At 48.5% G+C, this 26,548-nt stretch overlaps 1 protein-coding gene across 1 annotated transcript in view; it reads left to right on the top strand.

Annotated features, from left to right (window-relative positions):
- Positions 1-25,907, top strand: part of LOC135536016 (C-myc promoter-binding protein-like) — a gene marked incomplete at its 3' end in the record, with an annotated part of 158,165 nt that extends 132,258 nt beyond the window's left edge. The window contains exons 25-33 of the mRNA XM_064962411.1: positions 3,382-3,622; positions 6,173-7,025; positions 7,247-7,463; positions 12,119-12,201; positions 12,432-12,607; positions 16,331-16,498; positions 23,360-23,540; positions 24,308-24,568; positions 25,790-25,907. Coding sequence (XP_064818483.1) covers positions 3,382-3,622; positions 6,173-7,025; positions 7,247-7,463; positions 12,119-12,201; positions 12,432-12,607; positions 16,331-16,498; positions 23,360-23,540; positions 24,308-24,568; positions 25,790-25,907 — 2,298 coding nt within the window. The remainder of the gene's footprint in view (positions 1-3,381; positions 3,623-6,172; positions 7,026-7,246; positions 7,464-12,118; positions 12,202-12,431; positions 12,608-16,330; positions 16,499-23,359; positions 23,541-24,307; positions 24,569-25,789) is intronic.
- Between the last annotated feature and the right edge of the window lie 641 nt (positions 25,908-26,548).

Here is a 26,548-nt window from a genome sequence, read left to right as displayed (position 1 = left end):
ATGTTGTGGAGAACATGTCTCTCTACTCAGTTGACTGTATGTTGTGGAGAACATGTCTCTCTACTCAGTTGACTGTATGTTGTGGAGAACATGTCTCTCTACTCAGTTGACTGTATGTTGTGGAGAACATGTCTCTTTACTCAGTTGACTGTATGTTGTGGAGAACATGTCTCTTTACTCAGTTGACTGTATGTTGTGGAGAACATGTCTCTCAGTTGACTCAGTTGACTGTATCAGTTGTGGTTGTGGAGAACATGTCTCTTTACTCAGTTGACTGTATGTTGTGGAGAACATGTCTCTTTACTCAGTTGACTGTATGTTGTGGAGAACATGTCTCTTTACTCAGTTGACTGTATGTTGTGGAGAACATGTCTCTTTACTCAGTTGACTGTATGTTGTGGAGAACATGTCTCTTTACTCAGTTGACTGTATGTTGTGGAGAACATGTCTCTCTACTTTGACTGTAGTTGACTGTATGTTGACTGGTTGTGAAACATGTCTCTTTACTCAGTTGACTGTATGTTGTGGAGAACATGTCTCTTTACTCAGTTGACTGTATGTTGTGGAGAACATGTCTCTTTACTCAGTTGACTGTATGTTGTGGAGAACATGTCTCTTTACTCAGTTGACTGTATGTTGTGGAGAACATGTCTCTTTACTCAGTTGACTGTATGTTGTGGAGAACATGTCTCTTTACTCAGTTGACTGTATGTTGTGGAGAACATGTCTCTTTACTCAGTTGACTGTATGTTGTGGAGAACATGTCTCTCTACTCAGTTGACTGTATGTTGTGGAGAACATGTCCTTTCAGTTGACTGTATGTTGTGGAGAACATGTCCCTTTACTCAGTTGACTGTATGTTGTGGAGAACATGTCTCTTTACTCAGTTGACTGTATGTTGTGGAGAACATGTCCCTTTACTCAGTTGACTGTATGTTGTGTTGAGAACATGTCTCTCTACTCAGTTGACTGTATGTTGTGGAGAACATGTCTCTCTACTCAGTTGACTGTATGTTGTGGAGAACATGTCTCTTTACTCAGTTGACTGTATGTTGTGGAGAACATGTCTCTTTACTCAGTTGACTGTATGTTGTGGAGAACATGTCTCTTTACTCAGTTGACTGTATGTTGTGGAGAACATGTCTCTCTACTCAGTTGACTGTATGTTGTGGAGAACATGTCTCTTTACTCAGTTGACTGTATGTTGTGGAGAACATGTCTCTCTACTCAGTTGACTGTATGTTGTGGAGAACATGTCTCTTTACTCAGTTGACTGTATGTTGTGGAGAACATGTCTCTTTACTCAGTTGACTGTATGTTGTGGAGAACATGTCTCTTTACTCAGTTGACTGTATGTTGTGGAGAACATGTCTCTTTACTCAGTTGACTGTATGTTGTGGAGAACATGTCTCTTTACTCAGTTGACTGTATGTTGTGGAGAACATGTCTCTTTACTCAGTTGACTGTATGTTGTGGAGAACATGTCTCTTTACTCAGTTGACTGTATGTTGTGGAGAACATGTCTCTCTACTCAGTTGACTGTATGTTGTGGAGAACATGTCTCTTTACTCAGTTGACTGTATGTTGTGGAGAACATGTCTCTCTACTCAGTTGACTGTATGTTGTGGAGAACATGTCTCTCTACTCATTTGACTGTATGTTGTGGAGAACATGTCTCTCTACTCAGTTGACTGTATGTTGTGGAGAACATGTCTCTTTACTCAGTTGACTGTATGTTGTGGAGAACATGTCTCTCTACTCAGTTGACTGTATGTTGTGGAGAACATGTCTCTTTACTCAGTTGACTGTATGTTGTGGAGAACATGTCTCTTTACTCAGTTGACTGTATGTTGTGGAGAACATGTCTCTCTACTCAGTTGACTGTATGTTGTGGAGAACATGTCTCTTTACTCAGTTGACTGTATGTTGTGGAGAACATGTCTCTTTACTCAGTTGACTGTATGTTGTGGAGAACATGTCTCTTTACTCAGTTGACTGTATGTTGTGGAGAACATGTCTCTTTACTCAGTTGACTGTATGTTGTGGAGAACATGTCTCTCTACTCAGTTGACTGTATGTTGTGGAGAACATGTCTCTCTACTCAGTTGACTGTATGTTGTGTAGAACATGTCTCTCTACTCAGTTGACTGTATGTTGTGGAGAACATGTCTCTCTACTCAGTTGACTGTATGTTGTGGAGAACATGTCTCTCTACTCAGTTGACTGTATGTTGTGGAGAACATGTCTCTCTACTCAGTTGACTGTATGTTGTGGAGAACATGTCTCTCTACTCAGTTGACTGTATGTTGTGGAGAACATGTCTCTCTACTCAGTTGACTGTATGTTGTGGAGAACATGTCTCTCTACTCAGTTGACTGTATGTTGTGGAGAACATGTCTCTCTACTCAGTTGACTGTATGTTGTGGAGAACATGTCTCTCTACTCAGTTGACTGTATGTTGTGGAGAACATGTCTCTTTACTCAGTTGACTGTATGTTGTGGAGAACATGTCTCTTTACTCAGTTGACTGTATGTTGTGGAGAACATGTCTCTTTACTCAGTTGACTGTATGTTGTGGAGAACATGTCTCTTTACTCAGTTGACTGTATGTTGTGGAGAACATGTCTCTTTACTCAGTTGACTGTATGTTGTGGAGAACATGTCATGTTTCAGGAGAATAGTGTCTTTCCTGCTCAAAGGACCATGACAGATAGAGAGATAATAAAGTCTCCTCCTCTCCCCTCCTCCTTCCTCCTCTCCTCTCCTCCTCTCCTCTCACCTCCTCTCCCCTTGTCTCTCCCCTCCTCCTTCCTCCTCTCTTCTCCTCCCTCCTTTCCTCTCACCTCCCCTCCTCTCTCCTCTCTCCTCCTCTCCCCTTGTCTCTCCCCTCCTCCTCTCTTCTCCTCCCTCCTTTCCTCTCACCTCCCCTCCTCTCTCCTCTCTCCTCCTCTCCTCTTGTCTCTCCCCTCCTCCTCTCTTCTCCTCCCTCCTTTCCTCTCACCTCCCCTCCTCTCACCTCCCCTCCTCTCACCTCCTCTCCTCTCTCCTCCTCTCCCCTTGTCCATCCCCTCCTCCTTCCTCCTCTCTTCTCCTCCCTCCTTTCCTCTCACCTCTCCTCTCTCCTCCTCTCCTCTTGTCTCTCCCATCCTCTTCTCCTCTCCCCTCCCCTCACCTCCTCTCCCCTCTCTTCTCCTCTCCCCTCCTCTCACCTCTCCTCACCTCTTCTCCCCTCCTTTCACCTCCTCTCTCCTCTTCTCCCCTCCTCTCCTCCTCTCCCATTGTCTCCCCTCTCTCCTCCTCTCACCTCCTCGCCCCTCCTCTCTCATCCTCTTCTCCTCTCCCCTCCTCTTCTATCCTCTCCCCTCTTCACCTCCTCTCCAGGCCATGACTGGCAGGGTGTGCGAGGGTGCAGACTGAGTGGAGACAACAGGGTTGGTAGCAGTGGCACTCCAGTGTTGGGTCTGGGACTGCACCAGGGAGAGACTGACCCAGCCAGGATAGCAGAGAACCTGGGGGCAGACACCAAGATCCTCCAGGGGACCAGCTTCAGCCAGACCAACAGGCCGCGGTCGTTAGTCCTGGGAGGGTCAGAGGGGGCTGGAGCAGCTGGGGGTAGAACCAGGTGAACATCATTGATGTGGAACGTTACTGACCCGCTGACATCTTGTGAAAGAGATTCGATCTCAGTGAGAGTAGTCTGTATTAATAAAGGCAGAGGGAGAGTAACCTGTATTAATAAAGGGAGAGGGAGAGTAACCTGTATTAATAAAGGTAGAGGGAGAGTAACCTGTATTAATAAAGGGAGAGTAACCTGTATTAATAAAGGCAGAGGGAGAGTAACCTGTATTAATAAAGGCAGAGGGAGAGTAACCTGTATTAATAAAGGGAGAGTAACCTGTATTAATAAAGGGAGAGGGAGAGTAACCTGTATTAATAAACGTAGAGGCAGAGTAACCTGTATTAATAAAGGCAGAGGGAGAGTAACCTGTATTAATAAAGGGACAGTAACCTGTATTAATAAAGGGAGAGGGAGAGTAACCTGTATTAATAAAGGGAGAGGGAGAGTAACCTGTATTAATAAAGGGACAGTAACCTGTATTAATAAAGGCAGAGGGAGAGTAACCTGTATTAATAAAGGGACAGTAACCTGTATTAATAAAGGGAGAGGGAGAGTAACCTGTATTAATAAAGGGAGAGTAACCTGTATTAATTAAGGTAGAGGGAGAGTAACCTGTATTGATAAAGGGAGAGTAACCTGTATTAATAAAGGGAGAGGGAGAGTAACCTGTATTAATAAAGGGACAGTAACCTGTATTAATAAAGGCAGAGGGAGAGTAACCTGTATTAATAAAGGGACAGTAACCTGTATTGATAAAGGCAGAGGGAGAGTAACCTGTATTGATAAAGGGAGAGTTACCTGTATTAATAGAGGGAGAGGGAGAGTAACCTGTATTAATAAAGGGAGAGTAACCTGTATTAATAAAGGGAGAGTAACCTGTATTAATAAAGGCAGAGGGAGACTAACCTGTATTAATAAAGGCAGAGGGAGACTAACCTGTATTAATAAAGGCAGAGTAACCTGTATTGATAAAGGGAGAGTAACCTGTATTGATAAAGGGAGAGTAACCTGTATTAATAAAGGCAGAGGGAGGGTAACCTGTATTAATAAAGGCAGAGGGAGAGTAACCTGTATTAATAAAGGGAGAGGGAGAGTAACCTGTATTAATAAAGGGAGAGGGAGAGTAACCTGTATTAATAAAGGCAGAGGGAGAGTAACCTGTATTAATAAAGGCAGAGGGAGAGTAACCTGTATTAATAAAGGGAGAGTAATCTGTATTAATAAAGGCAGAGGGAGAGTAACCTGTATTAATAAAGGCAGAGGGAGAGTAACCTGTATTAATAAAGGGAGAGTAACCTGTATTAATAAAGGTAGAGGGAGAGTAACCTGTATTAATAAAGGGAGAGTAATCTGTATTAATAAAGGCAGAGGGAGAGTAACCTGTATTAATAAAGGCAGAGGGAGAGTAACCTGTATTAATAAAGGGAGAGTAATCTGTATTAATAAAGGCAGAGGGAGAGTAACCTGTATTAATAAAGGCAGAGGGAGAGTAACCTGTATTAATAAAGGGAGAGTAACCTGTATTAATAAAGGTAGAGGGAGAGTAACCTGTATTAATAAAGGGAGAGTAACCTGTATTGATAAAGGGAGAGTAACCTGTATTAATAGAGGGAGAGTAACCTGTATTAATAAAGGCAGAGTAACCTGTATTAATAAAGGCAGAGTAACCTGTATTGATAAAGGGAGAGTAACCTGTATTAATAAAGGCAGAGGGAGAGTAACCTGTATTAATAAAGGTAGAGGGAGAGTAACCTGTATTAATAAAGGGAGAGTAACCTGTATTGATAAAGGGAGAGTAACCTGTATTAATAGAGGGAGAGTAACCTGTATTAATAAAGGCAGAGGGAGAGTAACCTGTATTAATAAAGGCAGAGTAACCTGTATTGATAAAGGGAGAGTAACCTGTATTGATAAAGGGAGAGTAACCTGTATTAATAAAGGGAGAGGGACAGTAACCTGTATTGATAAAGGGAGAGGGAGAGTAACCTGTATTAATAAAGGGAGAGTAACCTGTATTAATAAAGGGAGAGTAACCTGTATTGATAAAGGGAGAGTAACCTGTATTAATAAAGGGAGAGTAACCTGTATTGATAAAGGGAGAGTAACCTGTATTAATAAAGGGAGAGGGACAGTAACCTGTATTGATAAAGGGAGAGGGAGAGTAACCTGTATTAATAAAGGGAGAGTAACCTGTATTAATAAAGGGAGAGTAACCTGTATTGATAAAGGGAGAGTAACCTGTATTAATAAAGGGAGAGTAACCTGTATTGATAAAGGGAGAGTAACCTGTATTAATAAAGGGAGAGTAACCTGTATTAATAAAGGGAGAGTAACCTGTATTAATAAAGGGAGAGTAACCTGTATTGATAAAGGGAGAGTAACCTGTATTGATAAAGGGAGAGTAACCTGTATTGATGAAGGGAGAGGGAGGTCATAGATCTTGATGTTTCTGCTTCTGAAAGTAAATATCCCCTTTTGGATCAGTAAATTATGAATATCAAAATGTATTTTTATCTATTTTTTTCAAATCTGATTTCTTCATTTCTCCATCAGGCGCTGCAGACGTAGAGACAGCCCTGAAGACGGAGAGGAGAGGGACTGGAGTGACGAGGACCAGAATGACAAGAATAATACAGACGCCATCTTTGATCTGGAGGACCTAGATCTGGACGGACCAACCACAGAGAGCGTTGCTAAAACCAGCCAATCACGGAAGAGGACGGTGGAACGCAGCGCCAGCTATGGCGGTGTGGGTGTGGCCTCAGCCTGGCGGGGCACCGTTAAACGAACGGGGATCGAGACAGGCTTCGACCCGCTGTCCCTCCTGGCGGCCGAGTCCAAGTCCCAGGGAGACAGAGAGGACGACCTGGAAGTAGAGATGGATGGGGTCGTGACCCCTACGGGCCGGCGCCAGGACCACCTGGCTAGGGAGATAGAGATGTACATGAACCATATGGGTTCTCCGCTGAACAGCCGGACACCCAGTATGGACCTCCAGGACCCCTCCAGCCCCCTGTTCCTCCACCCTCCTCCCCCACTTATCACCACCCCTCGACGGGCCAGTCTCCCCCATACCTCCCCTCTCAGGACAGGAGCATTACCTCGCTCCAGGACCCACAACTCCCCCTCGCCCTCCCAGCCTGCCAGACAGAGGCTCTGGTCCTCACCCCCCTGTCCCCACTCCACCCCCAGCCCACAGCCCAGCCCCTACCGGGAGAGGGAGAGAGACAGGGACCTGGGTTTGCTGTCCCCGTCTCTGTCCTCCTCCTCCTTCGCCCTGGACCAGCTCCTCACCCCCACCTTGGATGTGTTGAAGAGCAGCATGTTCTCGGCAGGGAAAGGTGTGGCGGAGAAGGCTAGCCGGTGGTACTCTCGCCTGGCCACCTCCTACACCGCGCCCACCAAGGTACGCTCAGCGCTTTGTCAATGGAGGGTGTTCTGCTGGTGCGTCAGTCAAAATAACACATTTCTGAATGGCTTAAGATATTTTGTAATACTGTGTGACATGAATCAAAGTGTCTTGTCCACATCCCACTACCTAATGCAGCTTGGTGCCTCTCAGATTCTCAAAACACATTACAGCAACATTTATTTTGTTCCTGAACCTCCATTGTCCACCCCCTCCAGGATGGTAACTGTGACCGTCTGAGTGTGTCCTCTCTGGGCATGGACCCTGACTGCTCCTCCCTGTTGGATGTGGATGAGGAGGGCCTGGGGGACCCAGACGGCTCCATCACCTCCCCTCAGAGAAATGGCCCCGGGCCCCGTAGGAGCCCAAGGAGAAGCCCATCCAGACGCAGTCCCCTGAGGAGCAGACTGGACAGTTCCACACACAGACAGACAGGTAACATATTTCTGCCCTGTCACTGGGGAGGAGAGAGAGGGGGAGGAGCTAGGATCAGACAACCAGGTACTGTCCTGTCACTGGGGAGGAGAGAGAGGGGGAGGAGCTAGGATCAGACAACCAGGTACTGCCCTGTCACTGAGGAGGAGAGAGAGGGGGAGGAGCTAGGATCAGACAACCAGGTACTGTCCTGTCACTGAGGAGGAGAGAGACAGGGGGAGGAGCTAGGATCAGACAACCAGGTACTGTCCTGTCACTGAGGAGGAGAGAGAGGGAGGAGCTAGGATCAGACAACCAGGTACTGTCCTGTCACTGAGGAGGAGAGAGAGGGGGAGGAGCTAGGATCAGACAACCAGGTACTGTCCTGTCACTGAGGAGGAGAGAGAGGGAGGAGCTAGGATCAGACAACCAGGTACTGTCCTGTCACTGAGGAGGAGAGAGAGGGGGAGGAGCTAGGATCAGACAACCAGGTACTGTCCTGTCACTGAGGAGGAGAGAGAGGGAGAGGAGCTAGGATCAGACAACCAGGTACTGTCCTGTCACTGAGGAGGAGAGAGAGGGGAGGAGCTAGGATCAGACAACCAGGTACTGTCCTGTCACTGAGGAGGAGAGAGAGAGGGAGGAGCTAGGATCAGACAACCAGGTACTGTCCTGTCACTGAGGAGGAGAGAGAGAGGGAGGAGCTAGGATCAGACAACCAGGTACTGTCCTGTCACTGAGGAGGAGAGAGAGAGAGGGGGAGGAGCTAGGATCAGACAACCAGGTACTGTCCTGTCACTGAGGAGGAGAGAGAGGGGGAGGAGCTAGGATCAGACAACCAGGTACTGTCCTGTCACTGAGGAGGAGAGAGAGGGGGAGGAGGTAGGATCAGACAACCAGGTACTGTCCTGTCACTGAGGAGGAGAGAGAGGGGGGAGGAGCTAGGATCAGACAACCAGGTACTGTCCTGTCACTGAGGAGGAGAGAGAGAGGGGGAGGAGCTAGGATCAGACAACCAGGTACTGTCCTGTCACTGAGGAGGAGAGAGAGAGAGGGGAGGAGCTAGGATCAGACAACCAGGTACTGTCCTGTCATTAAGGAGGAGAGAGAGAGGGGGAGGAGCTAGGATCAGACAACCAGGTACTGTCCTGTCACTGAGGAGGAGAGAGAGGGAGGAGATAGGATCAGACAACCAGGTACTGTCCTGTCACTGAAGAGGAGAGAGAGGGGGAGGAGCTAGGATCAGACAACCAGGTACTGCCCTGTCACTGAAGAGGAGAGAGAAAGGGAGGAGCTAGGATCAGACAACCAGGTACTGTCCTGTCACTGAGGAGGAGAGAGAGGGGGAGGAGCTAGGATCAGACAACCAGGTACTGTCCTGTCACTGAGGAGGAGAGAGAGGGGGAGGAGCTAGGATCAGACAACCAGGTACTGTCCTGTCACTGAGGAGGAGAGAGAGAGAGGGGGAGGAGCTAGGATCAGACAACCAGGTACTGTCTTGTCACTGAGGAGGAGAGAGAGGGAGGAGCTAGGATCAGACAACCGGGTACTGTCCTGTCACTGAGGAGGAGAGAGAGAGAGGGGGAGGAGCTAGGATCAGACAACCAGGTACTGCCCTGTCACTGAAGAGGAGAGAGAGGGAGGAGCTAGGATCAGACAACCAGGTACTGTCCTGTCACTGAGGAGGAGAGAGAGAGGGGGAGGAGCTAGGATCAGACAACCAGGTACTGTCCTGTCACTGAGGAGGAGAGAGAGGGGGAGGAGCTAGGATCAGACAACCAGGTACTGTCCTGTCACTGAGGAGGAGAGAGAGGGGGGAGGAGCTAGGATCAGACAACCAGGTACTGTCCTGTCACTGAGGAGGAGAGAGAGAGAGGGGGAGGAGCTAGGATCAGACAACCAGGTACTGTCCTGTCACTGAGGAGGAGAGAGAGAGGGGGAGGAGCTAGGATCAGACAACCAGGTACTGTCCTGTCACTGAGGAGGAGAGAGAGAGGGGGAGGAGCTAGGATCAGACAACCAGGTACTGCCCTGTCACTGAAGAGGAGAGAGAGGGAGGAGCTAGGATCAGACAACCAGGTACTGTCCTGTCACTGAGGAGGAGAGAGAGAGGGGGAGGAGCTAGGATCAGACAACCAGGTACTGTCCTGTCACTGAGGAGGAGAGAGAGTGGGAGGAGCTAGGATCAGACAACCAGGTACTGTCCTGTCACTGAGGAGGAGAGAGAGAGGGGGAGGAGCTAGGATCAGACAACCAGGTACTGTCCTGTCACTGAGGAGGAGAGAGAGAGAGGGGGAGGAGCTAGGATCAGACAACCAGGTACTGTCCTGTCACTGAGGAGGAGAGAGAGAGGGGGAGGAGCTAGGATCAGACAACCAGGTACTGTCCTGTCATTAAGGAGGAGAGAGAGAGGGGGAGGAGCTAGGATCAGACAACCAGGTACTGTCCTGTCACGGAGGAGGAGAGAGAGAGGGGGAGGAGCTAGGATCAGACAACCAGGTACTGTCCTGTCACTGAGGAGGAGAGAGAGGGAGGAGCTAGGATCAGACAACCAGGTACTGTCCTGTCACTGAGGAGGAGAGAGAGGGAGGAGCTAGGATCAGACAACCAGGTACTGTCCTGTCACTGAGGAGGAGAGAGAGGGAGGAGCTAGGATCAGACAACCAGGTACTGTCCTGTCACTGAGGAGGAGAGAGAGGGAGGAGCTAGGATCAGACAACCAGGTACTGTCCTGTCATTAAGGAGGAGAGAGAGAGGGGGAGGAGCTAGGGTCAGACAACCAGGTACTGTCCTGTCACTGAGGAGGAGAGAGAGAGGGGGAGGAGCTAGGATCAGACAACCAGGTACTGCCCTGTCACTGAGGAGGAGAGAGAGAGAGGGGGAGGAGCTAGGATCAGACAACCAGGTACTGTCCTGTCACTGAGGAGGAGAGAGAGGGGGAGGAGCTAGGATCAGACAACCAGGTACTGTCCTGTCACTGAGGAGGAGAGAGAGAGGGGGCGGAGCTAGGATCAGACAACCAGGTACTGTCCTGTCACTGAGGAGGAGAGAGAGGGGGAGGAGCTAGGATCAGACAACCAGGTACTGTCCTGTCACTGAGGAGGAGAGAGAGGGGGGGGAGCTAGGATCAGACAACCAGGTACTGTCCTGTCACTGAGGAAGAGAGAGAGGGAGGAGCTAGGATCAGACAACCAGGTACTGTCCTGTCACTGAGGAGGAGAGAGAGGGGGGGAGGAGCTAGGATCAGACAACCAGGTACTGTCCTGTCACTGAGGAGGAGAGAGAGAGGGGGCGGAGCTAGGATCAGACAACCAGGTACTGTCCTGTCACTGAGGAGGAGAGAGAGAGGGGGAGGAGCTAGGATCAGACAACCAGGTACTGTCCTGTCACTGAGGAGGAGAGAGAGGGGGAGGAGCTAGGATCAGACAACCAGGTACTGTCCTGTCACTGAGGAGGAGAGAGAAAGGGTGGAGCTAGGATCAGACAACCAGGTACTGTCCTGTCACTGAGGAGGAGAGAGAAAGGGAGGAGCTAGGATCAGACAACCAGGTACTGTCCTGTCACTGGGGAGGAGAGAGGGGGAGGAGCTAGGATCAGACAACCAGGTACTGTCCTGTCACTGGGGAGGAGAGAGAAAGGGGGAGGAGCTAGGATCAGACAACCAGGTACTGTCCTGTCACTGGGGAGGAGAGAGAAAGGGGAGGAGCTAGGATCAGACAACCAGGTACTGTCCTGTCACTGAGGAGGAGAGAGAAAGGGAGGAGCTAGGATCAGACAACCAGGTACTGTCCTGTCACTGAGGAGGAGAGAGAGGGAGGAGCTAGGATCAGACAACCAGGTACTGTCCTGTCACTGAGGAGGAGAGAGAGGGAGAGGGTGGAGCTAGGATCAGACAACCAGGTACTGCCCTGTCACTGAAGAGGAGAGAGAGAGAGGGGGAGGAGCTAGGATCAGACAACCAGGTACTGTCCTGTCACTGAGGAGGAGAGAGAGAGGGGGAGGAGCTAGGATCAGACAACCAGGTACTGTCCTGTCACTGAGGAGGAGAGAGAGGGTGGAGCTAGGATCAGACAACCAGGTACTGTCCTGTCACTGAGGAGGAGAGAGAGGGTGGAGCTAGGATCAGACAACCAGGTACTGTCCTGTCACTGGGGAGGAGAGAGGGGGAGGAGCTAGGATCAGACAACCAGGTACTGTCCTGTCATTAAGGAGGAGAGAGACAGGGGGAGGAGCTAGGATCAGACAACCAGGTACTGTCCTGTCACTGAAGAGGAGAGAGAGGGTGGAGCTAGGATCAGACAACCAGGTACTGTCCTGTCACTGAGGAGGAGGGAGAGGGTGGAGCTAGGATCAGACAGGATGTAGGGGAGGGAGAAAGGACTCTTACCAAACTAGGCCAGCAGACGATGCCTTGTGCAGTTGAGGGGATTGAGGTAAAGTCTGATTGGAGCTCTTCAATCATGCTACTCAGACCCTCTGCCCTTCTCCTGTCTCATTAGCATCTACTGTGCAACAAGTAGTGCACTGGCACTGCTGACATGGAAATGTGCTGCCCTGAGTTAGCGCTTCGCTAACGGCTAGCCATCAGAGACTGTTTACTGCTGACACCAATGATAGCAGATGTTCATGGATGATGGTGTGCTCCTTCTCCCGGTTGTGTCCTGTCTCTCCTCCAGGCTTTCCTCCCCCAGACTGCTCTGATCTGGGCTCGTCTCGCTACACCAGCAATACCAGTGTCTTCCAGAACTACGCCATGGAGGTGAGGGCACCACACTTACAGACCTCTCAAACTAAACCAGAACAACTCACAGGAACATTGAAACGAAGCCAGATAGGACGATCAATCAAGTATCAATGACATGCGAGACAAAGGGACCAAGGACTCTTCTCATTCATACAACCAGGCCAGGGGGGGGGGGTCTCTGCCATTTTGTGCAGACCCCTGATTGACCTAACGTCCCATCTTGGCTCTGCTGTGTGTGTTTCCAGCTGTTGATCTCCAGCTGTTCTCGCTGTAAGACGTGTGACGGTCTGGTGTACGACGAGGAGATCATGGCAGGATGGACGGCTGACGACTCCAACCTCAACACCACCTGTCCCTTCTGTGGGAACCCCTTCCTCCCCTTCCTGAATGTAGAGATCAGAGACCTGAGAGGACCTGGGAGGTACACTAGATATACACACCTCCTCTCCTCCTCTGTTCCCCTGATATCACACCTCCTCTGTTCCCCTGATATCACACCTCCTCTCCTCCTCTGTTCCCCTGATATCACACCTCCTCTGTTCCCCTGATATCACACCTCCTCTGTTCCCCTGATATCACACCTCCTCTGTTCCCCTGATATCACACCTCCTCTGTTCCCCTGATATCACACCTCCTCTCCTCCTCTGTTCCCCTGATATCACACCTCCTCTGTTCCCCTGATATCACACCTCCTCTCCTTCTCTGTTCCCCTGATATCACACCTCCTCTGTTCCCCTGATATCACACCTCCTCTCCTCCTCTGTTCCCCTAATATCACACCTCCTCTGTTCCCCTGATATCACACCTCCTCTCCTCCTCTGTTCCCCTGATATCACACCTCCTCTGTTCCCCTGATATCACACCTCCTCTGTTCCCCTGATATCACACCTCCTCTGTTCCCCTGATATCACACCTCCTCTGTTCCCCTGATATCACACCTCCTCCGTTCCCCTGATATCACACCTCCTCACCTCCTCTGTTCCCCTGATATCACACCTCCTCTGTTCCCCTGATATCACACATCATCTCCTCCTCTGTTCCCCCGATATCACACCTCCTCTCCTCCTCTGTTCCCCTGATATCACACCTCCTCTGTTCCCCTGATATCACACCTCCTCTGTTCCCCTGATATCACACCTCCTCTGTTCCCCTGATATCACACCTCCTCTTTTCCCCTGATATCACACCTCCTCTGTTCCCCTGATATCACACCTCCTCTGTTCCCCTGATATCACACCTCCTCTCCTCCACACCTCCTCTCCTCCTCACCTCCTCTCCTTCTCTGTTCCCCTGATATCACACTTCCTCTCCTCCTCTGTTCCCCTGATATCACACCTCCTCTGTTCCCCTGATATCATACCTCCTCTGTTCCCCTGATATCACACCTCCTCTGTTCCCCTGATATCACACCCCCTCTGTTCCCCTGATATCACACCTCCTCTCATCCTCTGTTCCCCTGATATCACACCTCCTCTGTTCCCCTGATATCACACCTCCTCTGTTCCCCTAATATCACACCTCCTCTCCTCCTCACCTCCTCTCCTTCTCTGTTCCCCTGATATCACACTTCCTCTCCTCCTCTGTTCCCCTGATATCACACCTCCTCTGTTCCCCTGATATCACACCTCCTCTGTTCCCCTGATATCACACCTCCTCTGTTCCCCTGATATCACACCTCCTCTGTTCCCCTGATATCACACCTCCTCTGTTCCCCTAATATCACACCTCCTCTGTTCCCCTAATATCACACCTCCTCTGTTCCCCTAATATCACACCTCCTCTGTTCCCCTGTTCCCCTGATATCACACCTCCTCTGTTCCCCTGATATCACACCTCCTCTGTTCCCCTGATATCACACCTCCTCTGTTCCCCTAATATCACACCTCCTCTGTTCCCCTGATATCACACCTCCTCTGTTCCCCTAATATCACACCTCCTCTCCTCCTCACCTCCTCTCCTTCTCTGTTCCCCTGATATCACACCTCCTCTCCTCCTCACCTCCTCTCATCCTCTGTTCCCCTGATATCACACCTCCTCTGTTCCCCTGATATCACACCTCCTCTGTTCCCCTGATATCACACCTCCTCTGTTCCCCTGATATCACACCTCCCCTGTTCCCCTGATATCACACCTCCTCTCCTTCTCTGTTCCCCTGATATCACACCTCCTCTCCTCCTCTGTTCCCCTGATATCACACCTCCTCTCCTTCTCTGTTCCCCTGATATCACACTTCCTCTCCTCCTCTGTTCCCCTGATATCACACCTCCCCTGTTCCCCTGATATCACACCTCCTCTGTTCCCCTGATATCACACCTCCTCTGTTCCCCTGATATCACACCTCCTCTCCTCCTCTGTTCCCCTAATATCACACCTCCTCTGTTCCCCTGATATCACACCTCCTCTCCTCCTCTGTTCCCCTGATATCACACCTCCTCTGTTCCCCTGATATCACACCTCCTCTGTTCCCCTGATATCACACCTCCTCCGTTCCCCTGATATCACACCTCCTCTGTTCCCCTGATATCACACCTCCTCTGTTCCCCTGATATCACACCTCCTCACCTCCTCTGTTCCCCTGATATCACACCTCCTCACCTCCTCTGTTCCCCTGATATCACACATCATCTCCTCCTCTGTTCCCCCGATATCACACCTCCTCTCCTCCTCTGTTCCCCTGATATCACACCTCCTCTGTTCCCCTGATATCACACCTCCTCTGTTCCCCTGATATCACACCTCCTCTGTTCCCCTGATATCACACCTCCTCTTTTCCCCTGATATCACACCTCCTCTGTTCCCCTGATATCACACCTCCTCTGTTCCCCTGATATCACACCTCCTCTCCTCCACACCTCCTCTCCTCCTCACCTCCTCTCCTTCTCTGTTCCCCTGATATCACACTTCCTCTCCTCCTCTGTTCCCCTGATATCACACCTCCTCTGTTCCCCTGATATCATACCTCCTCTGTTCCCCTGATATCACACCTCCTCTGTTCCCCTGATATCACACCCCCTCTGTTCCCCTGATATCACACCTCCTCTCATCCTCTGTTCCCCTGATATCACACCTCCTCTGTTCCCCTAATATCACACCTCCTCTGTTCCCCTGATATCACACCTCCTCTGTTCCCCTAATATCACACCTCCTCTCCTCCTCACCTCCTCTCCTTCTCTGTTCCCCTGATATCACACTTCCTCTCCTCCTCTGTTCCCCTGATATCACACCTCCTCTGTTCCCCTGATATCACACCTCCTCTGTTCCCCTGATATCACACCTCCTCTGTTCCCCTAATATCACACCTCCTCTGTTCCCCTGATATCACACCTCCTCTGTTCCCCTAATATCACACCTCCTCTGTTCCCCTGATATCACACCTCCTCTGTTCCCCTGATATCACACCTCCTCTGTTCCCCTGATATCACACCACCTCTCATCCTCTGTTCCCCTGATATCACACCTCCTCTGTTCCCCTAATATCACACCTCCTCTGTTCCCCTGATATCACACCTCCTCTGTTCCCCTAATATCACACCTCCTCTCCTCCTCACCTCCTCTCCTTCTCTGTTCCCCTGATATCACACCACCTCTCCTCCTCACCTCCTCTCATCCTCTGTTCCCCTGATATCACACCTCCTCTCCTTCTCTGTTCCCCTGATATCACACCTCCTCTCCTCCTCTGTTCCCCTGATATCACACTTCCTCTCCTCCTCTGTTCCCCTGATATCACACCTCCCCTGTTCCCCTGATATCACACCTCCTCTGTTCCCCTGATATCACACCTCCTCTGTTCCCCTGATATCACACCTCCTCTGTTCCCCTGATATCACACCTCCTCCGTTCCCCTGATATCACACCTCCTCTGTTCCCCTGATATCACACCTCCTCTGTTCCCCTGATATCACACCTCCTCTGTTCCCCTGATATCACACCTCCTCTGTTCCCCTGATATCACACCTCCTCTGTTCCCCTGATATCACACCTCCTCTGTTCCCCTGATATCACACCTCCTCTGTTCCCCTGATATCACACCTCCTCTGTTCCCCTGATATCACACCTCCTCTGTTCCCCTGATATCACACCTCCTCTGTTCCCCTGATATCACACCTCCTCTCCTCCTCACCTCCTCTCCTCCTCTCACCTTCAGGTTCTACCTGAAGAGCAGTCCGTCAGCGGACGAGGCTGTGTCATCGTCCTACTCTGTGTCCACCGGTCTGGACACCGGGACGTCCACTCTGTCCACTCCCTGTCCCACTACTGTCCTGTCTCCTCTCTCACCCAGGATCACTGTAGAGGGCTGCTCTGGTAACAGCAGGTACACTGCACTATACACTACGCACTAAACACGACACACTAAAACACTAAACACTACACACTATACACAACGCACTACACACTTACACACTACGCACCAACCCTTGTCCCACCACCATCCTCTCCGATAAACCCTATCCTACCACCCCTAGCCTACCACCCCTAGCCTACCACCCCTATCCTACCACCCCTATCCTACCACCCCTAGCCTACCACCCCTAGCCTACCACCCCTATCCTACCACCCCTATCCTACCACCCCTATCCTACCAACCCTAGCCTACCACCCCTATCCTACCACCCCCAGTCTATCACCACTATCCTACCACCCCTAGCCTACCACCCCTATCCTACCACCCCTAGCCTACCACCCCTCGCCTACCACCCCTAGTCTACCACCCCTCGCCTACCACCCCTAGTCTACCACCACTAGCCTACCACCCCTAGTCTACCACCCCTAGCCTACCACCCCTAGCCTACCACCACTAGCCTACCACCCCTAGTCTACCACCCCTATCCTACCACCCCTAGCCTACCACCCCTCGCCTACCACCCCTAGCCTACCACCACTAGCCTACCACCCCTAGTCTACCACCCCTAGCCTACCACCCCTCGCCTACCACCCCTCGCCTACCACCCCTCGCCTACCACCACTAGCCTACCACCCCTAGCCTACCACCCCTAGCCTACCACCCCTAGCCTACCACCACTAGCCTACCACCCCTAGTCTACCACCCCTAGCCATTTAGTTTCCTGAGACTAGTAGTCAGTGTTAGTATAGTGGTAGTGTCCTCTCTCTCTCTCTCTGTTAGTGACCAGAGACTATTAGTCAGTGTTAGTATAGTGGTAGTGTCCTCTCTCTCTGTTAGTGACCAGAGACTATTAGTCAGTGTTAGTATAGTGGTAGTGTCCTCTCTCTCTGTTAGTGACCTGAGACTATTAGTCAGTGTTAGTATAGTGGTAGTGTCCTCTCTCTCTCTGTTAGTGACCAGAGACTATTAGTCAGTGTTAGTATAGTGGTAGTGTCCTCTCTCTCTGTTAGTGACCTGAGACTATTAGTCAGTGTTAGTATAGTGGTAGTGTCCTCTCTCTCTGTTAGTGACCAGAGACTATTAGTCAGTGTTAGTATAGTGGTAGTGTCCTCTCTCTCTCTGTTAGTGACCTGAGACTATTAGTCAGTGTTAGTATAGTGGTAGTGTCCTCTCTCTCTCTGTTAGTGACCTGAGACTATTAGTCAGTGTTAGTATAGTGGTAGTGTCCTCTCTCTCTGTTAGTGACCTGAGACTATTAGTCAGTGTTAGTATAGTGGTAGTGTCCTCTCTCTGTTAGTGACCTGAGACTATTAGTCAGTGTTAGTATAGTGGTAGTGTCCTCTCTCTGTTAGTGACCAGAGACTATTAGTCAGTGTTAGTATAGTGGTAGTGTCCTCTCTCTCTGTTAGTGACCTGAGACTATTAGTCAGTGTTAGTATAGTGGTAGTGTCCTCTCTCTGTTAGTGACCAGAGACTATTAGTCAGTGTTAGTATAGTGGTAGTGTCCTCTCTCTGTTAGTGACCTGAGACTATTAGTCAGTGTTAGTATAGTGGTAGTGTCCTCTCTCTCTCTGTTAGTGACCAGAGACTAGTAGTCAGTGTTAGTATAGTGGTAGTGTCCTCTCTCTGTTAGTGACCTGAGACTATTAGTCAGTGTTAGTATAGTGGTAGTGTCCTCTCTCTGTTAGTGACCTGAGACTATTAGTCAGTGTTAGTATAGTGGTAGTGTCCTCTCTCTGTTAGTGACCTGAGACTATTAGTCAGTGTTAGTATAGTGGGAGTGTCCTCTCTCTCTGTTAGTGACCAGAGACTATTAGTCAGTGTTAGTATAGTGGTAGTGTCCTCTCTCTGTTAGTGACCTGAGACTATTAGTCAGTGTTAGTATAGTGGTAGTGTCCTCTCTCTCTGTTAGTGACCAGAGACTATTAGTCAGTGTTAGTATAGTGGTAGTGTCCTCTCTCTCTGTTAGTGACCTGAGACTATTAGTCAGTGTTAGTATAGTGGTAGTGTCCTCTCTCTCTCTGTTAGTGACCTGAGACTATTAGTCAGTGTTAGTATAGTGGTAGTGTCCTCTCTCTCTCTGTTAGTGACCTGAGACTATTAGTCAGTGTTAGTATAGTGGTAGTGTCCTCTCTCTCTGTTAGTGACCTGAGACTATTAGTCAGTGTTAGTATAGTGGTAGTGTCCTCTCTCTCTCTGTTAGTGACCTGAGACTATTAGTCAGTGTTAGTATAGTGGTAGTGTCCTCTCTCTGTTAGTGACCTGAGACTATTAGTCAGTGTTTGTATAGTGGTAGTGTCCTCTCTCTCTCTGTTAGTGACCTGAGACTATTAGTCAGTGTTAGTATAGTGGTAGTGTCCTCTCTCTCTCTGTTAGTGACCTGAGACTATTAGTCAGTGTTAGTATAGTGGTAGTGTCCTCTCTCTCTGTTAGTGACCAGAGACTATTAGTCAGTGTTAGTATAGTGGTAGTGTCCTCTCTCTCTCTGTTAGTGACCAGAGACTATTAGTCAGTGTTAGTATAGTGGTAGTGTCCTCTCTCTCTGGTAGTGACCAGAGACTATTAGTCAGTGTTAGTATAGTGGTAGTGTCCTCTCTCTCTGTTAGTGACCTGAGACTATTAGTCAGTGTTAGTATAGTGGTAGTGTCCTCTCTCTCTGTTAGTGACCTGAGACTATTAGTCAGTGTTAGTATAGTGGTAGTGTCCTCTCTCTCTGTTAGTGACCTGAGACTATTAGTCAGTGTTAGTATAGTGGTAGTGTCCTCTCTCTCTCTGTTAGTGACCTGAGACTATTAGTCAGTGTTAGTATAGTGGTAGTGTCCTCTCTCTCTCTGTTAGTGACCTGAGACTATTAGTCAGTGTTAGTATAGTGGTAGTGTCCTCTCTCTGTTAGTGACCTGAGACTATTAGTCAGTGTTAGTATAGTGGTAGTGTCCTCTCTCTCTTAGTGACCAGAGACTATTAGTCAGTGTTAGTATAGTGGTAGTGTCCTCTCTCTGGTAGTGATTAGTCAGTGTTAGTATAGTGGTAGTGTCCTGAGACTATTAGTCAGTGTTAGTATAGTGGTAGTGTCCTCTCTCTGTTAGTGACCTGAGACTATTAGTCAGTGTTAGTATAGTGGTAGTGTCCTCTCTCTCTCTCTGTTAGTGACCTGAGACTATTAGTCAGTGTTAGTATAGTGGTAGTGTCCTCTCTCTCTGTTAGTGACCTGAGACTATTAGTCAGTGTTAGTATAGTGTTAGTGTCCTCTCTCTCTGTTAGTGACCAGAGACTATTAGTCAGTGTTAGTATAGTGGTAGTGTCCTCTCTCTCTGTTAGTGACCTGAGACTGTTAGTCAGTGTTAGTATAGTGGTAGTGTCCTCTCTCTCTCTGTTAGTGACCTGAGACTATTAGTCAGTGTTAGTATAGTGGTAGTGTCCTCTCTCTCTGTTAGTGACCAGAGACTATTAGTCAGTGTTAGTATAGTGGTAGTGTCCTCTCTCTCTCTGTTAGTGACCAGAGACTATTAGTCAGTGTTAGTATAGTGGTAGTGTCCTCTCTCTCTCTGGTAGTGACCAGAGACTATTAGTCAGTGTTAGTATAGTGGTAGTGTCCTCTCTCTGTTAGTGACCTGAGACTATTAGTCAGTGTTAGTATAGTGGTAGTGTCCTCTCTCTCTCTGTTAGTGACCTGAGACTATTAGTCAGTGTTAGTATAGTGGTAGTGTCCTCTCTCTCTCTGGTAGTGACCTGAGACTATTAGTCAGTGTTAGTATAGTGGTAGTGTCCTCTCTCTCTGTTAGTGACCTGAGACTATTAGTCAGTGTTAGTATAGTGGTAGTGTCCTCTCTCTCTCTGGTAGTGACCAGAGACTATTAGTCAGTGTTAGTATAGTGGTAGTGTCCTCTCTCTGGTAGTGACCTGAGACTATTAGTCAGTGTTAGTATAGTGGTAGTGTCCTCTCTCTGTTAGTGACCTGAGACTATTAGTCAGTGTTAGTATAGTGGTAGTGTCCTCTCTCTCTCTCTGTTAGTGACCTGAGACTATTAGTCAGTGTTAGTATAGTGGTAGTGTCCTCTCTCTCTGTTAGTGACCTGAGACTATTAGTCAGTGTTAGTATAGTGTTAGTGTCCTCTCTCTCTGTTAGTGACCAGAGACTATTAGTCAGTGTTAGTATAGTGGTAGTGTCCTCTCTCTCTGTTAGTGACCTGAGACTGTTAGTCAGTGTTAGTATAGTGGTAGTGTCCTCTCTCTCTCTGTTAGTGACCAGAGACTATTAGTCAGTGTTAGTATAGTGGTAGTGTCCTCTCTCTCTCTGTTAGTGACCTGAGACTATTAGTCAGTGTTAGTATAGTGGTAGTGTCCTCTCTCTCTCTGTTAGTGACCTGAGACTATTAGTCAGTGTTAGTATAGTGGTAGTGTCCTCTCTCTCTCTGTTAGTGACCAGAGACTATTAGTCAGTGTTAGTATAGTGGTAGTGTCCTCTCTCTCTCTGTTAGTGACCTGAGACTATTAGTCAGTGTTAGTATAGTGGTAGTGTCCTCTCTCTCTGGTAGTGACCTGAGACTATTAGTCAGTGTTAGTATAGTGGTAGTGTCCTCTCTCTCTGTTAGTGACCAGAGACTATTAGTCAGTGTTAGTATAGTGGTAGTGTCCTCTCTCTCTGGTAGTGACCTGAGACTATTAGGCAGTGTTAGTATAGTGGTAGTGTCCTCTCTCTCTGTTAGTGACCAGAGACTATTAGTCAGTGTTAGTATAGTGGTAGTGTCCTCTCTCTCTCTGTTAGTGACCTGAGACTATTAGTCAGTGTTAGTATAGTGGTAGTGTCCTCTCTCTCTCTGTTAGTGACCTGAGACTATTAGTCAGTGTTAGTATAGTGGTAGTGTCCTCTCTCTCTCTGTTAGTGACCTGAGACTATTAGTCAGTGTTAGTATAGTGGTAGTGTCCTCTCTCTCTCTGTTAGTGACCTGAGACTATTAGTCAGTGTTAGTATAGTGGTAGTGTCCTCTCTCTCTCTGTTAGTGACCTGAGACTATTAGTCAGTGTTAGTATAGTGGTAGTGTCCTCTCTCTCTGTTAGTGACCTGAGACTATTAGTCAGTGTTAGTATAGTGGTAGTGTCCTCTCTCTCTGTTAGTGACCAGAGACTATTAGTCAGTGTTAGTATAGTGGTAGTGTCCTCTCTCTCTCTCTGTTAGTGACCTGAGACTATTAGTCAGTGTTAGTATAGTGGTAGTGTCCTCTCTCTCTCTGGTAGTGACCTGAGACTATTAGTCAGTGTTAGTATAGTGGTAGTGTCCTCTCTCTCTGTTAGTGACCAGAGACTATTAGTCACTGTTAGTATAGTGGTAGTGTCCTCTCTCTCTCTGTTAGTGACCTGAGACTATTAGTCAGTGTTAGTATAGTGGTAGTGTCCTCTCTCTCTGTTAGTGACCAGAGACTATTAGTCAGTGTTAGTATAGTGGTAGTGTCCTCTCTCTGTTAGTGACCTGAGACTATTAGTCAGTGTTAGTATAGTGGTAGTGTCCTCTCTCTGTTAGTGACCTGAGACTATTAGTCAGTGTTAGTATAGTGGTAGTGTCCTCTCTCTCTGTTAGTGACCAGAGACTATTAGTCAGTGTTAGTATAGTGGTAGTGTCCTCTCTCTCTGTTAGTGACCTGAGACTATTAGTCAGTGTTAGTATAGTGGTAGTGTCCTCTCTCTCTCTGTTAGTGACCTGAGACTATTAGTCAGTGTTAGTATAGTGGTAGTGTCCTCTCTCTGTTAGTGACCTGAGACTATTAGTCAGTGTTAGTATAGTGGTAGTGTCCTCTCTCTCTGTTAGTGACCAGAGACTATTAGTCAGTGTTAGTATAGTGGTAGTGTCCTCTCTCTCTGTTAGTGACCTGAGACTATTAGTCAGTGTTAGTATAGTGGTAGTGTCCTCTCTCTCTGTTAGTGACCTGAGACTATTAGTCAGTGTTAGTATAGTGGTAGTGTCCTCTCTCTCTCTATTAGTGACCTGAGACTATTAGTCAGTGTTAGTATAGTGGTAGTGTCCTCTCTCTCTCTGTTAGTGACCTGAGACTATTAGTCAGTGTTAGTATAGTGGTAGTGTCCTCTCTCTCTGTTAGTGACCTGAGACTATTAGTCAGTGTTAGTATAGTGGTAGTGTCCTCTCTCTCTCTGTTAGTGACCTGAGACTATTAGTCAGTGTTAGTATAGTGGTAGTGTCCTCTCTCTCTGTTAGTGACCAGAGACTATTAGTCAGTGTTAGTATAGTGGTAGTGTCCTCTCTCTCTGTTAGTGACCTGAGACTATTAGTCAGTGTTAGTATAGTGGTAGTGTCCTCTCTCTCTCTGTTGGTGACCTGAGACTATTAGTCAGTGTTAGTATAGTGGTAGTGTCCTCTCTCTCTGTTAGTGACCAGAGACTATTAGTCAGTGTTAGTATAGTGGTAGTGTCCTCTCTCTCTGTTAGTGACCTGAGACTATTAGTCAGTGTTAGTATAGTGGTAGTGTCCTCTCTCTCTGTTAGTGACCAGAGACTATTAGTCAGTGTTAGTATAGTGGTAGTGTCCTCTCTCCCTCCTCAGTTGGGTTTCTGTTGGATCACGTGACGTCTCATTAGAGAAGGTGTTTGAAGCAGCCGCCTGCTGAAACTATCTGCAACCGATACCAGGAGCTCCTCCTGGTCCTAACACTGATCTGTGTGTGTGTGTGTGTGTGTGTGTGTGTGTGTGTGTGTACTGTGTGTACTGTGTGTGTACTGTGTGTGTGTGTGTGTGTGTGTGTACTGTGTGTGTGTGTGTGTGTGTGTACTGTGTGTGTGTGTGTGTGTGTGTACTGCGTCCGTCCGTCCGTCCGTCCCCAGGCTGTCGTCGTCCAGGGCCCAGGGTATAGAGATCCCTACAGAGCGGCGTCAGGGGGCCCTGTCCCCGGGGTCAGCTATGGTGCGGAGTGTCAGTGCCTTTGACCCCATGGAGGAACCAACTCCACTCAACCACAATGTACCCACTTCAGGCAGCCTGCCCAGCCGACTCAACGAGGCCAGCGTGAGACAGACCCCCAAAACACACATTATACTGTGTTCTCACACACACACACACACACACACACACACACACACACACACACACACACACACACACACAGTACACACACACACACACACACACACACACACAGTACACACACACACACACACACACACACACACACAGTACACACACACACACACACACACACACACACACACACAGTACACACACACACACACACACACACACACACACACACACACACACACACACACAGTACACAGTACACACACACACACACACACACACACACACACACACACACACACACACAGTACACACACACACACACACACACACACACACACAGTACACACACACAGTACACACACACATTCACACACACATTCACACACACACACACACACATTCACACACACACACACACACACACACACACACATTCACACACACACACACACACAACTTCTCAACTTTAACCCCCTGACCCCTAACTTCTCAACTTTAACCCCTAACTTCTCAACTCTAAACCCTGACCCCTAACTTCTCAACTTTAACCCCTGACCCCTAACTTCTCAACTTTAACCCCTAACTTCTCAACTTTAACCCCTGACCCCTAACTTCTCAACTTTAACCCCTAACTTCTCAACTTTAACCCCTGACCCCTAACTTCTCAACTTTAACCCCTGACCCCTAACTTCTCAACTTTAACCCCTGACCCCTAACTTCTCAACTTTAACCCTGACCCTTAACCCCCCCAGGACCCCCTGAGTGTTGATATGGAGTGGCGTCTCCACCACCCAGAACCAGTCACAGTACCCTACCTGAGTCCCCTGGTGCTGTGGAAGGAGCTGGAGTCCCTGCTGGAGAACGAGGGAGACCCTGTTATCACAGTGTCAGCCGTGGTGGACCACCATCCTATCATCTACTGGAACCTGGTTTGGTCCTTCAGACGTCTGGACCTGCCCAGCAACCTGCCTGGACTCATACTGACCTCAGAGCACTGTAACAGGGGATCTACGGTAGGGAACACTGTCTATACACTCCCTGTCTATACGTCTCACCCCTTATTCCCTGTCTATACACCTCACCCCTTATTCCCTGTCTATATGTCTCACCCCTTATTCTCTGTCTATACATCTCACCCCTTATTCCCTGTCTATATGTCTCACCCCTTATTCCCTGTCTATACACCTCACCCCTTATTCCCTGTCTATATGTCTCACCCCTTATTCCCTGTCTATACACCCCACCCCTTATTCCCTGTCTATACATCTCACCCCTTATTCCCTGTCTATACACCTCACCCCTTATTCCCTGTCTATACACCTCACCCCTTATTCCCTGTCTATACACCTCACCCCTTATTCCCTGTCTATACACCTCACCCCTTATTCCCTGTCTATACACCTCACCCTTTATTCCCTGTCTATACGTCTCACCCCTTATTCCCTGTCTATACACCTCACCCCTTATTCCCTGTCTATACACCTCACCCCTTATTCCCTGTCTATACACCTCACCCCTTATTCCCTGTCTATACACCTCACCCCTTATTCCCTGTCTATACATCTCACCCCTTATTCCCTGTCTATACACCTCACCCCTTATTCCCTGTCTATACACCTCACCCCTTATTCCCTGTCTATACACCTCACCCCTTATTCCCTGTCTATACACCTCACCCCTTATTCCCTGTCTATACACCTCACCCCTTATTCCCTGTCTATACACCTCACCCCTTATTCCCTGTCTATACATCTCACCCCTTATTCCCTGTCTATACACCTCACCCCTTATTCCCTGTTTATACACCTCACCCCTTATTCCCTGTCTCTACACCTCACCCCTTATTCCCTGTCTATACACCTCACCCCTTATTCCCTGTCTATACACCTCACCCCTTATTCCCTGTCTATACACCTCACCCCTTATTCCCTGTCTATACACCTCACCCCTTATTTCCTGTCTATACACCTCACCCCTTATTCCCTGTCTATACATCTCACCCCTTATTCCCTGTCTATACACCTCACCCCTTATTCCCTGTCTATACACCTCACCCCTTATTCCCTGTCCCTACGTCTCCCTCCAGATATATTGTCATTGAGCTGGTGTGTGTGCCTTGCGAAAGTGAGAGCATTACTTTCGCAAGGCACTGTATATTGTCATTGAGCTGGTGTGTGTGTGTCATATATATTGTCATTGAGCTGGTGTGTGTGTGTCTGTCCCTGTCCTTCCAGGTCCCTCGCCACTGGATGTCAGAGGACAGTAAACACGTGTTGATCCAGATCTTATGGGACAACCTCAAGCTGCACCGGGATCTCATCCAGCCGTTCTACATCCTGTGGAACACGCAGAGTAGGTTACAGTCTACAGCAGGTCCTGAAACCGTCTCAGTGAAATGCATTAAGTCAGTCTACAGCAGGTCCTGAAACCGTCTCAGTGAAATGCATTAAGTCAGTCTACAGCAGGTCCTGAAGCCGTCTCAGTGAAATGCATTAAGTCAGTCTACAGCGTGTCCTGAAACCGTCTCAGTGAAATGCATTAGGTCACAGTCTACAGCAGGTCCTGAAGCCGTCTCAGTGAAATGCATTAAGTCAGTCTACAGCAGGTCCTGAAGCCGTCTCAGTGAAATGCATTAAGTCAGTCTACAGCAGGTCCTGAAACCGTCTCAGTGAAATGCATTAAGTCAGTCTACAGCAGGTCCTGAAACCGTCTCAGTGAAATGCATTAAGTCAGTCTACAGCAGGTCCTGAAACCGTCTCAGTGAAATGCATTAAGTCAGTCTACAGCAGGTCCTGAAACCGTCTCAGTGAAATGCATTAAGTCAGTCTACAGCAGGTCCTGAAACCGTCTCAGTGAAATGCATTAAGTCAGTCTACAGCAGGGTCTGAAACCGTCTCAGTGAAATGCATTGTCAGTCTACAGCAGGTCCTGAAACCGTCTCAGTGAAATGCATTGTCAGTCTACAGCCGGTCCTGAAGCCGTCTCAGTGAAAT

Source organism: Oncorhynchus masou, unplaced genomic scaffold, assembly GCF_036934945.1.
Source record: "Oncorhynchus masou masou isolate Uvic2021 unplaced genomic scaffold, UVic_Omas_1.1 unplaced_scaffold_545, whole genome shotgun sequence".
Lineage (NCBI taxonomy): Eukaryota > Metazoa > Chordata > Actinopteri > Salmoniformes > Salmonidae > Oncorhynchus > Oncorhynchus masou.
Note: the sequence above shows the minus strand (reverse complement) of the source record. Positions and strands in the feature narration are given on the sequence as shown.